Genomic DNA, 17,147 nt, shown 5'->3' with positions numbered 1-17,147 from the left:
TGATTATCTCAATAGATGCAGAAAAGGCCTTTGACAAAATTCAACAGCCCTTCATGCTAAAAACTCTCAATAAATTCGGTATTGATGGAACGTATCTCAAAATAATAAGAGCTATTTATGACAAACCCACAGCCAATATCAACCTTAAAATATTTTATACTTCATTGTATAATAGTCCTTCATAGCGTAATAAAATGAGTTATATACATGTAATGAAGATAATTCATAAGAGTATTTCAGTTTATCATTTTTTAGTGTTTTTAAATAGTAAGATGAAGTAATGGGTTCCTGACATGTGGTTATCTTTATGGAGTGGCCCTTTTAATAGATAAATATCTGAACACTTTTAATAAATGTGTCCTGAGAGTTTATCAAATGGCCAGTACTTTAATGCTGGTTGTAGGTTTTACCCACACCAGACACCAGTTGAGGGAAGATGATTGGAGTCTGGAGTCCAGCCCATGCTCTGCTCATCAAACTCTATGTCCTGGTGCGGGTCACATCCTAGAGCTGCCCTTTTCTGATCCCCACACAGGGGTTGATGGAGTCCCAGTATCTTGATTGGATAAGTATCATTTAATCTCACAATCCTTTGGGGTTAGGATTACTGACTCAGAGGTTGGATGATCTGCTGAACTTCTCACTGCTAGTAAGAAGTATCCGGGATTTCAATCCAAGTCTGATGATTCCAGTCCAGCACTCTTTTCTTACCACCACTGCTGGATTCTCCTTCCCCAGGACTCTGCACAGTGTAGCAAACATTCTTTGAATGAGGGTGCATTGCAGGTACTATAGGTACCAGCAATTGTAATACCTGAAAATTAAATCTTCTAAAACCTTGTGAAACCATACTCCACCATCTATCACAATCTCTTCAAATCATCATTCAGCTCTGAAGCAACTCCAGTGGTGACTTTTTAATTGACAAAAATTGCAAGCCTTGGTTTGACTGGGAGATGTAAAAGTGACTGTGATCACAGCCCAACTTTGAATATCAGGGAAGTGCTACAGTATTACCTCAAAATGAGATTAAAGTCTGAAGGTATGTGTTCCCAATCAGGCCAAGATTTAGATTGCATACATTACCCTACAATCTGTAATTTTTGACAGCTAGCTTCAAAATTAAAAGTTTTTTTCACTGTTGCTTATAATAATTTTGTGTTGTAAATGCAGTAACATAGATATTTGTGGAATAATTGTAATGATTCTTGAATAGCCTTACCATCTGAATCACAGGGTTCATACAGATGCGCACGTAAGAAGGGTTGAAAAGTTATTTTCATGCACTCAATGTTCCGGGATTCATGACCAGTGTACTGGTGAATCAGGGATGGGAGTAGCTTTGTTTGTTTTTCTTTCTTTTGCCTTATTTGTATAAGTCCTGAAGTTAGAGGCCCAGGCAGCATGAGCAACTCTAGAGATGTCGAAATGAGGGAGGAGGAGATAAGACAAAAGGAGATGGTTAGGAGGCCGTCTGCCCAGACGCAGTCCTATTATAGATGTGAGAGCAGCAGAAACACTTGAGTTCTGCTGTGGTGCGTAGTAACTTGTATTTCCTAGATGTGATAATGTAACCCATCAGTATGTAGTGACCACAGAACCTTAGACCTTGCAGAAATTGTAAAGGTCATCTGCTTCAAATCCTGGGCATCCCTGAGAGATGGTTTTCCATGGTCAGTTCCTAGTGAAGTCAGCATCTTCCATTGTTAAGGAGCATTAACTGTTGAAAGGATCTTCTACTTAATGAGGTTGAATCCACTCTTTCTATGATTTGTAGCCTTTAGTCCTGCCAATACAAGTTAAGCATCCCAAATCCAACAGTCTGAAATCCAAAAGGCTCCAGAATCCAAAATGTTTTGAGCACCAACATAAAACTCCAAGGAAATGCTCGTTGGAACAATTTAGATTTTGCACTTTTGGATTTGGGATGCTCAACTGGTAAGTATTTGCAAATATCCTAAAATCTGAAAATAACTGAAATCTAAAATACTTCTAGTCCCAAGCATTTTGGATCAGAGATCCTCAACCTGGACGTTTATCATGCAGCAAGCTTCTTCTTGCTCAGGGTATCTGAACACTGCTGTCATGTCTGCACGTAGTCTCACCATTCCTCCTTTCCTCAGTTGATCCTCACAGGACTTGGTTGCCAGAACTTTCATTTCTCTGCTTGCACTGCTTCAGCTAGGTCATGCATGGGCTGAATCCTGGGACAGCTGTGTAGGGTTGTAGTGTCTGTTAATCTGCAGCCCAAGGTTGTGTGAACTTTTTGAGGCATTATAGCCTGTTTGACCCGATAGGATTTTTGTTTTGGACTTGACTTAGCTAAATATCAGGTTGTAAATTTAGCACATTTCTCCAGGATTGCTTATTTGTAAGACACATCCTGAAATGATGAAGTTTTCCATGTTAAGGTAGTGAATAATTCACAAAGGAGGAATTCCATGTGTGTTTTTAACTTGTAAAACATCACCTCAATCTGTGCGTAAAAATATAGTTAGCGTGAGCCTATATGCACATGATTACTCTCACCAAAGAGCAGAACCTAGCAGTCATAGACAAGGATTTTCTGAATGCTGATCTCATCCTGTTCCATGTGATTCTCTTCAGTGTGGCCTTTTGGTGTGGGAGAGAGAAGATCTTTCCTCTACCTTCTTTTCTTCTAGGCATTTCTTACATCCAGGTGAGACCCTGTGGTGTTCAGTGATCTCTTGGGTGAGAACTCTGAGTATGGCCACAAAAATCTCTCAGATGAAGTTTCTGGCTGCACATCGAAGCCTCTTCATAGTTAAATAACCGAAAGGCATATGGAGAACTTTCAGTCTTGTTATAACCGTGACTTCATCTCTTGTAGCTTATTCTTATACTGTGCAGACCCAGTTTCAAGACACACACAGTGTTGTGGTACCACTTACACTACCATTTATTTAATCAATGTGGATGGCTTATGCTGCTCTTGGCTGTGGACCTGCAAAAACAAAGCCATGGGATAAAGCGGCCTGAATCATGTAATGAAAACCTTGTACCTTTCTGGAGGCCCGGTTGAGAAAAAATGATTTATTTTTGCCCTACCCAATAAAACATTCTAGGAATCCAAGGTGAAAATTGGATTTTAACTGCCTCTAACATTTTGAGCATATAAAATCAGCAAGTGTTGAGTGTTTTGCTTGATTAGAAGACGAACCTAAAGAGTCCAGTATAAGAATGATCTGTATATGATGTGAACTGGTGTCTTACAACAATTTTATAAAACTGGAAATAAACCCTAAGCATGCTTTGGCAGCCAGGTTGCAACAGTGGGGACCTCTGTGTTTTTACAGAATCATTTTGTTCCCAGTCTTAGGCCTGGGTCATTGTTGCCCTTTCCTCCCTTCAGTCCTTCATATTTCAGGGTTATATGTTTTGTGATTAAGCTCAAGGAGTATGGAAACTACCTGATTCCAGCCCTGAGTATGTGCCTGTCTTCTCTCAGGTTCCCGTTTGTTCTCACGTTGGATGTGTCTCTCCCTCTTCCTCTCCCCACTCTGCGTGTACATGCGGATGCATGTTTGTTTCGCTATCTCTGGGACTACCTGCCCACCTACCACTTTATCGTATTTCTTTTGGTCCAGTCTTCCCCCATGTCTGAGACTATTCATCTGTGGCCCCACCGCTGTTCCAGCCTCGGGGACTTTCCCTCACTGCACGTGGTTTAAACACTTCTCTGAGAGCCCTGTCTCCAAACAGACTTCTCCGAGTCAGTGCGTTGGTATCTGGCACACAACGTCCCTCATTGTTTATCCAGTTGTGTCGTTTTATGAGAGAATTTCCTTATCTCAAGGAATGCGTGTCACGTGTCTACAGGAGTTACTGCCCCGGTTTCATGAGATGTGATGGTCTTGGGCTTTGCTGACTTACACTAGGGCTTTTTTCAGTGCCTTCCCCAGAATTACGTGTTTTTTCAAGTTCATCTAAAAGAAAAAAGCAATTGTTTTGGTATGCCTACTTTTGCTTAACTCAGAAGGTCTTCAACACCAGCTTTATTAGGGAAATTCATTTTGTCTCAGGGTCATTTTTTATGGAGTCTGGTACTTTGGAGAGGGCGATTAGACTAACCTGTTTGATTGACAGGACCATTTACAATCTACTTCACTCACACGCCTTCTACTCCCTGAGGAATCCGACAAACATTAGGGGCTTCAAATGGGACATCTGGAGTAGGGAGCTTTTATCAATAATAATAATAATAATGATAATGGTAATGATACCTGACACATGTAAGTGCTCAGCTATGATGTTCAGCATTGCACGTGCCTTTTTTCTTTCATATTTCATGACCCTGTGAGAAAGATACTATTATGCAATCTATGTTATGGGTAGGAAAATGTCTAAGATAATGCATGCAAGAAATCCTACAGTCAGAATTCATACTCAGGCCTCTCTAACTCCTGAGTCACATTTTTAATCACTATCGTATACTGCTGTTAGAGAGCACACAGCATCCTGTTGAAATCATTAAAAATAATGAAACCTTAGAACATCAAAGCTATGATGTAACTAAAACTTAGCTGGGCCTTCTGTGGTTTGGTCTTGTTTTACAATTTGGATATGTAGTCACTTAGAGCCTTAATCAGAATGCTGCATGCTTGGACCTGGCGGGAAAGAAACGCTGTCCCTGGAGGCCTGCCAGGTGACTGGTGTCTACTACCTGCTGTCCTTCTGAGGGCCACCACCTGCCTGGACCTTCTGTCACCACACACTGCTCACTAGCCTGGGGTATGGATGCTAAACTTCCATTGGTTTTCTTGTTTTTTTTTTTTTTGAGACGGAGTCTCTTTGTCGCCAGGCTGGCGTGCAGTGGTGCAATCTTGGCTCACTGCAATCTCTGCCTCCCGGGTTCAAGTGATTCCCCTGCCTCAGCCTCTTGAGTAGCTGGGACTAGAGGCATGCACCACCACGCCCGGCTAATTTTTTGTATTTTCGTAGAGACAGGGTTTCACCATGTTGGCCAGGATGGTCTCGATCTCCTGACCTCATGATGTGCCCGCCTTGGGCTCCCAAAGTGCTGGGATTACAGGCATGAGCCACCATGCCTGACCCCTCCATTACTTGTCTGGATGGCCTACAACTAGCTTGTTCCTTAGTTCCCTAGGTTGTTTGTTCCTTTCTTCATGCAGCGTTTCCTGAGCATTTGCAACATGTACTGTGTACTGGAATATAAACATAAGATACATATGCATTTAACAGAAATGCATCGCAGAGGCAGTAGACTATATAGACATTGCTGTGGGATAAAAAGGAGGGAGGAACTCATTGGAATTAAGGAGATAGGGGAGGTTTCATAGTGATGGTTCTCAGAGCTATTAATACATCTCAAGGGTTGAATAAAGTCTATTCTGGGAAAGAGAAAAGGAGAGAGTGTTCCAGGGAGACATGCTTCTTTTGGAAGGACATGGTTTGTTCAGAAAATAAAGAGCCCTTTGGTATGTCTGCAGGATAGAGGTGGATGGGGACAAGAGATTGCCTCAGGTGGGAATAGGAAGAACCTTATAGATCATCCCAGAGTGTGCAGTTTTCAGACAATGGAGAGTCAGTGAACGTTTTTAATCAGTAATGTGATCAGGTTTGGATCAGATTGGAAAGACAACTCTGGAAACTGTTGAGAGGATTTTTGTAGAGACTGAGACAGAGGAAGGCAGAATAACCCCTTGGATGCTCTGCGTTTACACAGGAGACAAAAATGTGGGCTGTGTTAGCCTGCACAGCAGGGGTGGAGAGTCAGGTGGTCCTCCCCTCAGGCTGGGCTTTGGATGGGTCCACAGAGCAGGATCTGTTTTTTTAGGCACTTCCTTGCCCCACTGAGGAGGTCTAACTTTAGGCCCTTGCCTCTCAGCTTTTTCTCACTTCCTATGGTTGACCAGGAGTCTTACCTGGTCTTAACACTGGACAACCGTGTTGCACCAGTAGCCTGTAAGTCCTGCTCTTCTGCCTGCTCAAGCCGGTCTTGCTTAAACATGCTGGCACCTTCCTAGCTTGGCTGACCTCCCTGGGTCAGAACACTTGGCTGCCTGGAGCCTTCGTCTCTGCTAGAGCTGATTTGGCCCAGCCAGTAATTGTTTCTTCTGTCCTGTCAGTGCCCAGGCCTTGGGGTTATAGAAAGATCAGAAGCCTCTTGTAGGTGGGACCTGTGCCATCTTCTCCCATTTTACACACATGCCATACCCTTAGAGTTCTGTTCCCAGATGATCCACACAAGAGATTTAAACAGACAGATACAACTAAAATCTAAAAAGCCTATATTGATCTTACACATTATGAGGCTCTTATTAAGAAAAAAAGGCATTGGAAACATAAGTTTTGTAAAGTACTCTGAGCACTGACAGATTTTCTTAGACTGGATATTTCCAAGGTCTAAGTCTAAGACTTCTTAGACTTGGTATTCCAAGGTGCTCTCATTTGGAAATGTACTTGTTCATTTTTGTGTTGTATTGATTTCTGTCCAGGTATTTTCTTTCCAAGTTTTACAGTTTTTTTCCTTTCTAATTGTGTCGATAACAAGGGAACTGGTTTATAGTGTGACTGTGAGGTACAGCAGTGCTCTGGGGCTGGGCATCCTGCACTCAATTAACCTTCATATTTCACACCTAATCATTGCAGTGTGGCAAAGCGCTCCCTGGCCTTTCAAAGCAAGAGGACTGCTGTGGAACTGTGGGTACCTCCTGGGGCTTTAACAAATGCCAGAAATGCCCCAAGAAACCATGTAAGTAATGTTTCCTCACTCCTTTGCAGGTCAATGTAGCATATCTGTTTTTTATGACTACTCGTTTAATGATGAGGCAATATTAGACTTTCAAATAACTCTCTTACTGAATTCTAGAATGTAGTACTATAATACGCATTTCCAGAAAATTTGCAAGTCTGAAAAAGTTTTCATGTCAATTATTTTGTAATAAGCACAGTTATTAATTATCCTCTTCAGTTGGAGTACTTATGGGAAAAAAAAGTCTTAAGCGGTAATGAGCTAAAATGGACTTTTTGTCTCAGGGGAAGAGAAAATAAGATCTCTTAAAATGTTGAATAAATGTTTCAAACCCTATAAAAAGTCAGTGCAGTTGTTATTTCCTAGGTTTAAATTCCTTAAATGAGATTTTTATTAATATCCACAACTTATGTTATAGTTTTTGTTATGTTATCGGTTTTCAAATGTCATTAAAAGGAAAGCTGAAATGGAGAAATAATTGGTTGTTGATTTGTAAAAGAGAAACTTGTAATCACTAAGACACAATTCTTTCCCATTTTTTCTAACACTGGTTTTATGCTGTCACAGACCTCAGCAACATTAATGTATATCAACACCCCCAGGCTTCGATTTGTTTTTAAAGTATTTTTCAGAACATACTGATTTGAATAAATCAGGTTTACACGTTTTTAATACTCTCTTACCAACAATAATTTGTACCTTTAGTTTTTCAATGTAGTAGTAACTCTGGATAACTGATTTCTAATATCCAGAAATTATGAGGAACTTTTCACTAAAGTTCCTCATAATTAATGAATTCTTCATTTACAAAAATAATCCACGTAAATAAGGACATTTTCAGTACTGAGAGAATTTTCCAAGTAGATGTTCTAAGCTGATTTGATGATCATTTGCAATGTGGATTTCCAGGAAGTAGGTTGAGTGTGATGGTTCATCCTCACTGGAAGATCCATTTGCTTAAAATTATTTTGGCAACCTGACCAAAGGGATAGCTGTGATACATTTGGTTTGATTTAAAAATTTTAGTGTTTGAAGTTAGGTAGACCTGAGTTTGATTCCCAGCTCTTTCATTTACTATTGAGTCTTGTGGATCATTAAACAGGAATCTATAGCTAAAACGTTGAAAAGGCATTGCCCTCTTTTTTTTTCCTTAAACCTGCCTCTCCTTTGTTTACTGTGTCTGTCTGTCTGTAGGAATATTGAGGGGGATGATATGTTTTCCACTGTTGGGTGGAAGGATTAAGGATGAGGGAATTCAGGTTCACAGAACTTTGTTTTGGGGCTAAGTCTATGTTCTCTAGTATTAAATACTTTCCCCATCTTTCTTATTTTTCTTTTTCATTTACCCCCTTCTTTGTGTATCTTTTGCTGAGCTGCCTCTCTTTTCTCTCGTGTCTAAACCCCAAAGTAGCAGGGATGTGATAGACATTTAAGGTAAAGCGACTGCTACTGTCCTTTTTTTTTTTTTAATCCCTAACTTCCACTCTTGACCTTTTGTCATTTTTGTCTAGAATTGCGTCATTTTTATCTAAGATGAGTTCATTGATTTCTGTGGTTTGTGAGCTCTATATTTTAATCTTGATAAGAACTTAGTTGAATGTGAAAATGCAAAGTTTCTGTCACTTTTAACTAAATGTTGATGAAAATAAATCCATATGTTGGCTCATTTAATGTATAAAATTGAAGAAACTGCTTTCACTTCAGGGAGGGCAATGTGGACTATGAATGAAGTAAACTATTAACATTTTGACATTTATTCTGTTTGTGCTGTCTTATGTGACTCACTCCCAAGAAACACACTCAGGGTCACATTCTTCCTGTGTCATTTAAAAAGTTTTCCTTTCTTTGGTTGGGACTCCTCTCTAAATCCTACTCAGTTTGGAAGGAAGCAGACTTCCCTTGGCTTTCTCCGCTATGGTTTTGTGTTCCACACCTCTTTTTTTTTTTTTTTTTTCCACTCAAATTAGTTCAAACTTTACTTTTCAAGTGGCTTTTATTTAACATTTGAAGTTTTTGTTTAGCCACATACAGAACGGCCTTTCATTGTTGATCTTTTTTTGTTGTTTTTCTGTTTTGTTTTTGTTTTTGTTTTTGCCTTGAACACTTAATTTTAAATCTGTAAATGATTTCATTAAATAGTTTGTGACCCATTAGAAATGTGCTTAGCATGAACAAGTCACTTGTCCTTTAAAACTTTTGAGAAGAAAATGAACATAAAATCCTAAGCTGAGGAGGACTGTAAGAGATTGCCTGGTCTGGCTCTCTGCCTTGAAGTAGATGACTGTTGAAACTTCTAAAACAAGTTAATATCCATCTCTTTTGTCTTTGAGGAATTTGTAGCCAGAGATCCCACAATCTCTGCAGGAAGCGTGCTCCAGAGGTCTATGGGACAAGACAGACATGAGGCCAAGGAGCTGAATGGGGGGACTCCCACACGCCCATAACTCACCTCTTTTAATTTGCCTTTCCCAAACGCCTCACTCTGATCTCTTTTGGTCATCTGGGGGAATCTGAAGAGAGGGAAAATACAGCAAAGAAAAGAATTGAAGGAGAACAGGGACAGCCCAGTACATATTCACCCTGTTCGTTTAGTGGTGACAGATAAAGCTCATATGGGGAGGCTGAAATAATTTTATTTTTTAATAGAAAATTTCCCTTTTTATTTTTTACTTTCCCCTTTTACTCCTCTTTCAAGTCTTTTTAGTGGTCTAATCTTTCATCCCATTTTGATCATAGCTTGTTTTCTGTTGCATAGTATTCTCTTAATAGAATTCCTTATTGCAGGACATAGCAATGGCATTTGACATTTTGGGAGTGCTTGTCACACTTAGGCCCTGTGGTAGGCATTTTTCATGAATTCTCTCTAAACTGTGGAAGTACTCTTCAGTGCTCAGTAGATGGGAATTACCCTCATTGTAGAGAATTTCTCTGTGAAACCCAAGAGGCTTGTTTCCCAAGGTCACAGCTATTGATAGGAAGAGGATTTGAAACCCACTTCTGCCACATCCCAGAACTTTGGCTGCATTCACTATGCCAGGTGGTCTCTCAGGTCTCACTCAAGAGTATCAGAATCTCAGGAAATAGAATTTTGTTGAGAAGTTGGTGATTGCAACATTTGTACTGTTTGCCTATTCTGAGTGCAGCCCTTTTAATTTCCTGACTTCCTCTCATCACCTGCCTATTCTTCTCAGGTTCATAATCTTAAGAATCATCTCATGACTGGGATACCCGAGCCAGTAATTAGGATGAGTGTATAATTTATTGTCTAAACTGGGACACTTTGGGGAGTAAAGTACTGTTAATTAACTTTGCTGGAATAACAGACATCACCCAGAATGTTCCAGGACATGTAGTAACCCTACCTACAATGGAGAAGAAAATCCAAACCCTGAAGCACATCACTGGGGAGGAATAGATCCTTTGTGATGGAAATACATAATCACTAATTAGAAGAAAATGTACAACAATCTCAAGATTGTTTCAGTTAACATGATAAAGATTTACTGATAACTTCTTGGGACTTTGTTGCAAAATAAGAAGTATCCTGAAAAATAAGCAGAATGGGAAAGAAATTATGGAGATATACATTGGTATTGGTTACTTATATTAATAAATGAATAAATCAGTCTGCTGATGCCTTAAATGGCTTCAGATGTCGCTTATAATAGTCTAAGATTGTAAGAATGTAAACTAAGTGTGTAACAAAGCATTTCTTCCCTTACAGCTTATCATGGATACAACCAAATGATGGAATGCCTACCAGGTTATAAGCGGGTTAACAACACGTTTTGCCAAGGTAAGACTAACTGAATTCATTGATGTGGACTCAAAAGTTGTTTTGGCTTTTTAGAAACGTCAGTTGTTTGCCACAGCTTGCTCATTCGCCCGGCCTGTCACAGTGAACCACCTCATGTTCACTCCTTTTGGCTAAGGAAATAGAAGGAAATAAGTTTAAAGTATGGTTATTGGAATTGCTTTATTACCACTGACACTTGCTGCAAGTTTTTAATCTAAAAGAGTTTGGATAGAATCTAAAAGAGTTTGGATCACATTAGAGAGCACGTGTGGTTTCCATGGTAGTCATATCCTTGCATGGGCATGTGCACATATGTGCTTGCATACACCCACATGTACCTGGCACTTCTACTTCATTGCCAGTGCATGGTTGGGCAGCAGAGTTCCCTTTTCTCCTCTCATCGAAATGTTGCTGGTCATCTCAGGAACTAGATATCAGAGTAAACACATTTTGCCTAGGCAGGAAGAAAAGCTATGTAGCTAAGTGTGAAATGCCCTGAGTACTTTTGCTCAGTTTATGTTGAACAGTACAGCAAAGTTGTACAAGCAGGGGGAAGCTGGGAGATTGTCTGGTCCAGTGTCTATAAATAAGAAAACTCAAGCCCATAGAGGTTAAGTGACTTTCTTGTGGCAGCATAGAGCTCAGATTATAACTTGAGTTTACCAAGGCCTAGTTTAGTACCCAATATGATATCATATTTTGTTTTAGTTACTTTATGGGAAGATCAATGCTTCTAATTTCCCTTACATGTCTAGGATGAAGATGTTATTAGTAACTTGGAAATACGTGTACATTGAAACTGAGAAAGCAGAGAGCCTCCCAGAGTCTAATAGAACCAAAAGCCATGTTGAGAACATGGCACATGTCTTCTGACTTGTGTTGTGAGGCTCTGTATCCTTGACCAGCATATGTATTTAGGATAGAGTAGATTAAGGTCATGTTACAGAGTATAGGTTAACCCCCTATTCAAATGGCTCATGTCAAAGGAATATCTTGATTATCTGAGAATTTTCTCAATTAAATTGTCTATAGTGCTGCATCTGTGTAACTTTTTTGATGTGTAGAGTCTTTGTTAACATAAAAGAATTTTCTTTAGAAATGCACATATATTCTGTCTTTAAAAGACTTTTTCTTAAAAATATTGTAAGCCCTCATCATATGTCACAGAATGTTGAGAAAATTAGAATTAACCACTTAAGGAGAGGCCACCCATGACGCATTTTGAGAAACATCTGTAAAACTTAGTAACATGGGAATATTGGATTAATCTGCATTATTTTAGAGTCAGAATTAGATGGATGAATGAGTAGGTTAAATTAAATAATGAATAGATTTTAAGATTCATATTTTACAGTATAAACCAAGTTATTGTTTTATAGATTTGGATAGAAGTCTATAGCCTTAGCACATTTGTAGAATGCATTAGTAGAAAGAGAATGAACAGGGCAGTGGAAGTAACAACCTTGTACACTGTGCCCGTCAGACTGATTTTGGGGTTTGGATGTTCAGTGTTCATTATTGTCTTTTGGTTAATAAAGTCAACCAAGTTTGTGAAGGGCCTAGAAACATGAGTGTGTTTAGCACTCAGAAGTATAGACTGAAGGGAAATATAATGGCTGCCTTATAAACACGCCTTTAAATGTTTGTAAACATGCCACTAAATGATTAACTGTCTTACAAAACAAGACATACCTAATCACAGGGGACACTTCAGGAAACTAGGTGTCTAGGGGCTAAAACTTATGTGGAAAAAATGAGCTGTAATTCCTTTCTTTTTATGCACAGTCTCTGTCCCAGGGGACAGATGGTAATGATAGCATCATAGAACTGGAATGTGCCTACGAGCCATCTAACCTTATATACTGTTCAGGGTAAAAATACTCTATCATATCCCTGGCCAATAGTTATTATGAAACTGTCAAATCACCTGTATGGACGGGAAGCTCAGTACTTCCAAAGACATTTCATTACAAAGTTGTTGGGGAACTCTATTCTGCAGAAAAGTCTTGTAGTTGTTCCATTAAACTAGAGGACAGAGGAGGGTCCTTATTTACCTTTCATTATTCCAATCCTGCATAGCTAATTGTTTGATACATTTTCCAGAATGCTTCTAATTTATCTTAATGTCAAATGGATAAAATATACATATGTTCTCTAGGTATGGTGTGTTTTTATTTGTTTGCCATTTTTTACCATTCATAGATACTTGAAGACAGAAGGCTTACTCTCTCTTAGATAGTTTTATGGTGTTGTTTCTTCCTTATGTATTTGGAATAATTCACAGGAGAAGACATTTGGCCCTGAAGTTTCAGTTATGGAGCAAATTAATAGCTGTACTATTATTCAGATTTCCCATTACTACTTTGTGTCAGTTTTGATAATCTGTATTACCTTAGAAAGTGCCATTTTATCCAAAATGTCAAATTTATTAATATGAAATGTTTTCCTAATATTCTTTTGTTTTCTTTTTAATTTATATAACAACCCCCGTCCCTTTTAGTTATATTGCTATTTGTGCTATATTTGTTTTTCTTGGATTAGGCTTGCCGGTGATTTATCAATGTTACCAACTTTTTCCCCGAAAGAATCAATTATTTGCCTTGTTGAAAACATTTGTCTATTTCACTGATTTCTGATCTTTGTTTTCTTTTCCTCTACTTTTTTATTCAATAGCTACTGTTTCCAATTTCTTCAGATGCATACTTAGGTCATTGATGTCAGCCTTTCTTCTTTCCCTGAAATATAAATAAAAGTAAATTTCTATCAGTCTAGATTCTGACTTTAACTGTGTCCCTTAATTTTGTGTCATATTCTTATCTCTAAGTTCAAGTTTTAAAAGAATTTCCTTGTATTTTTTATCAGCATATAATAATTATACATATTTATGGGGTATGTAGTGATGTTTTGATACTTAAAATGTATAGTGATCAGATCAGGGTATTTAGCAAATACATCATCTTGAACATTTATAATTGGAACATTCAGTGTATCTTCCTTCTACCTATTTGAAACTATGTAGCTGTGGAACACTAGAACTTACTCCTATTTAGCTGTTGGCATTAGTCCGTTTTCACGCTGCCGATAAAGACATACCCGAGACTGGGCATTTTACAAAAGAAAGAGATTTAACCTGACTTACAGTTCCACATGGCTGAGGAAGCCTCACAATCATGGTGGAAGCCAAGGAAGAGCAAGTCACGTCTTACATGGATGGCAGCAGGCTAAAAAAGGAGAATTTGTGCAGGGGAACGCCTCTTCTTAAAACTGTCAGATCTCACGAAAATTACTGTCACAAGAACAGCAAGGGAACGACTTGTCCCCATGATTCATTACCTCCTACCAGCTCTCTCCCATGACACATGGGAATTCAAGATGAGATTTGGGTGGGGATATAGCCAAACCATATCAGCTGTCATTTTGTATCTTTTAACAAATCTCTCTTTACCTTCACCTTCCCTCTACCCTTACCAGCCTCTAGTTATCTTCTGTTCTACTTTTTACTTCAATGAGACCAACTTTTTTTAGCTTCCACATATGAGTGAGAATAGGTGGTGTTTAACTTTCTGTTCCTGGCTTATTTCACTTAACATAATGTCCTCCAGTTCCATCCATGCTATACAAATGACAGATTTCATTCTTTTTATGACTGACTAGTATTCTGTTTTGTATATACACCACATTTTCTTTATCCATTCATCTATTGTTGGACACCTAGGTTGATTCCATATCTTGGCTGTTGTGACTGGTGCTGCAATAATAAGTTCAATTTTTAAAAATTATTCTGATTTTATTATTGACCCATGGATTATTTAGAAATGTATTGCTTAATATCCAAATACTTGTGAAATTTTTCTTGTTCTATCAGTTGTTGAGAGAGGTGTTAAAATTGCCCGCTACGATTATGGAATGAATGTTTTTCTTTCATGTCTGGCAAATTTCAGTGTGTGTTTTTTTTACCTTTACAATGGGTGTCTTATAGAAAACATGTAGTTGAGTCTTGCTTCTTTTCTACATTCTGATATTTCTGCCTCTTAATAGGGGTGTTTATTGCAGTATAATCTAAAGTAATTGATCCAGGCATACCCCATAATTGGGGCCTAGCCTGAGAGGGTTTTTGGCTCTGCTCAGGAAAGAATTCAAGGCTGAGCCAGCAGTGAAAGAAAGCAAGTTTATTAGTAGCAGGTACAACAGAATGGCTGCTCCATAGACAGACCAGGGCTATCCCACAGGTGGGGTGGCCCAGCATAGTAGCAGCAGCAGCAGCAGCATACAGCAACAGTAGCCATTCAGAGCAGCAGTCCCTGTAAATGGCTGGCTAGCTATATTTAATACTCACTGTTAATAATATGCTAATTAAGGGTCAGGTTATTTAGAATTTTCTAGAAAATAAGTGGAGGAGTTCCCGGAACCATGTAAGATAACTTCTGGGTCACTGTCATGGCATTTGTAAACTGTCATAGTGCTGGTGGGAGTGTCTTTATGCTAATGAGCAGTGAGGGCGACTAGAGGTTGCCTTCATGGCCATCAGCTGGTTCTGGTCGTTTTTTTCTGCTACATCCTATTTTGATTAGCAGGGTCATGATTAGTGCTCAGAAAATAAGTCCTGCTGATCTCCTACTTCATAATTATTGATGTGGTTAGATGTAGGTCTATCTAAACATCTTTGTCTGATCAGGAATTTTTTGGTTCATTTCTTGCCCTTTCCTTAGAATTCCATTTTAATTTATTTGCTGGCTTTTTACCAATACGTTTTTGCATCACTTTACCTTTTTTTTTTTTTCTTTTTTTGAGACAGAGTCTTGTTTATTGCCCACGCTGGAGTACAGTGGCATGATCTCAGCTCACTGCAACCTCCGCCTCCTGGGTTCAAGTGATTCTCCTGCTTCAACCTCCTAAGTAACTGAGTAGCACCAACACACCTGACTAATTTTTGTATTTTTAGTAGAGATGGGGTTTCACCATGTTGGCCAGGCTGGTCTTGAATTCCTGGACTCAAGCAATCCACCCGTCTCTGCCTCCAAAAGTGCTGGATCACAGGTGTGGGCTACCGTGCCTGGCCTTTTTGTATTATTTTAAAGGGAGTGCTCTAGGAATTATAATGTATGTAGTAACTAATAGACTGTTTATATTAGAATTCCTAGAGCAATCAGGAGTTTAACAGTTTAACTTTTCAGTCTATTTAGAGTTAACATAGTACCTCTAAACAGAAAATATAGAAACCTCGCCTCCAAGTAGGTCCTCTTTTTGGCCTGAAGATCAGTCTCCTGCTTACGCTCCATGCCATACTGTTAGTGAAAACCACCGTGAGAGTCTCCCAGACAGTGGTAGGATTTCCTCTTACTCTGTGTTGGAATTATTTATTCACATTATATGTTGTTGTTCACCTCTTTCTTTTCCTGACAGGCTGATTTCTCAGACATCAAAGACCCAGTCTTACTCACTTTTGTGAACCCAGAGGCCCAATTTTTAAAAAATAGATTCGATGTGGATGAAGAAGGGGTTCATTTGTTATTGATGAGATAAGAAGCTCTTTTTTTTTTTGACAGAGTCTCACTCTGTCACCAGGCTGGAGTGCAGCAGCATAATCTTGGCTCACTGCAGCCTCTGCCTCCTGGATTCTAGCAATTCTCCTGCCTCAGCCTCCTGAGTAGCTGGGATTACAGGCACGCACCACCACATCTGGCTAATTGTTTTGTATTTTTAGTAGAGGCAGGGTTTCACCATGTTGGTCAGGATGGTGTTGATCTCCTGACCTTGTGATCCGCCCACCTCGGCCTCCCAAAGGACTGGGATTACAGATGTGAGCCACCACGCCCGGCTGAGAAGCTCTTATTATAACTTTATTTTACTTGGTCAAGTACCAGTGACTTACAAATAAAACTAAAATATTTTTAGTGATTCATGATAAACTATGTTTGTAAGCCCAGAAGTCATAAACTTATAAAGAGGGAAATAAAGAACTAAATAATTTAATGAATTAATTTGATTTGAATAACTAAATTTACTGTGTGCCAGATGCTTTTTTAATAAGCACTTTATGTCAGTTATCTCCATTAGCCTTTAAAATTTCTTTTTAAGGTAGGTACCATTATACCCCATTTTACAGGAGAAATTGAGACCTAGAGAAGCTAAGTCATTTGTACAGCATATTGCTTTTAAGTGCTACATGTAGGAATTAAACCAAGGTAGAATGAGGCCAGAACTTATGCTATCAACCGTCTTGTTCTGTTTTAGGGAAAGGGAACTAACCTTTATTGATCATTTACTATGAGTTAGTCCATATGCTTTGTACTTGGTTTAATCTTCAAACAATCCTATGAGATCTGGGCATTATTAGTCCCAATTAGACACTGAGACACAGAGAAAGTAAATAACTTTCCCAAGGTCACACAGATAATTAATAAGCCCAACCAGCGTTATACTCTCTCTCTCTTTTTTTTTTTGTTGACAGAGTCTCGCTCTGTCGCCAGGCTGGAGTGCAGTAGTACAATTTTGGCTCACTGCAATCTCTGCCTCCTGGGTTCAAGTGATTCCCCTGCCTCAGCCTCCCAAGTAGCTGGGACTACAGGTGTGCACCACCACATCCGGCTAATTTTTTGTATTTTTAGTAGAGAC

General features: G+C 39.1%; 1 protein-coding gene across 1 annotated transcript in view; it reads left to right on the top strand.

Annotated features, from left to right (window-relative positions):
• Nucleotides 1–17,147, top strand: part of LTBP1 (latent transforming growth factor beta binding protein 1) — a 282,394-nt gene that overhangs the window by 82,014 nt on the left and 183,233 nt on the right. Inside the window, 2 exon segments of the mRNA XM_011935989.1 lie at nucleotides 6,634–6,736; nucleotides 10,461–10,532. Coding sequence (XP_011791379.1) covers nucleotides 6,634–6,736; nucleotides 10,461–10,532 — 175 coding nt within the window.

The sequence above is a fragment of the Colobus angolensis genome, unplaced genomic scaffold (assembly GCF_000951035.1).
Source record: "Colobus angolensis palliatus isolate OR3802 unplaced genomic scaffold, Cang.pa_1.0 Scaffold15, whole genome shotgun sequence".
NCBI classification, from domain to species: domain Eukaryota; kingdom Metazoa; phylum Chordata; class Mammalia; order Primates; family Cercopithecidae; genus Colobus; species Colobus angolensis.
The sequence above is the reverse complement of the archived record's forward strand: the minus strand, read 5'-3'. Positions and strand labels throughout refer to the sequence as shown.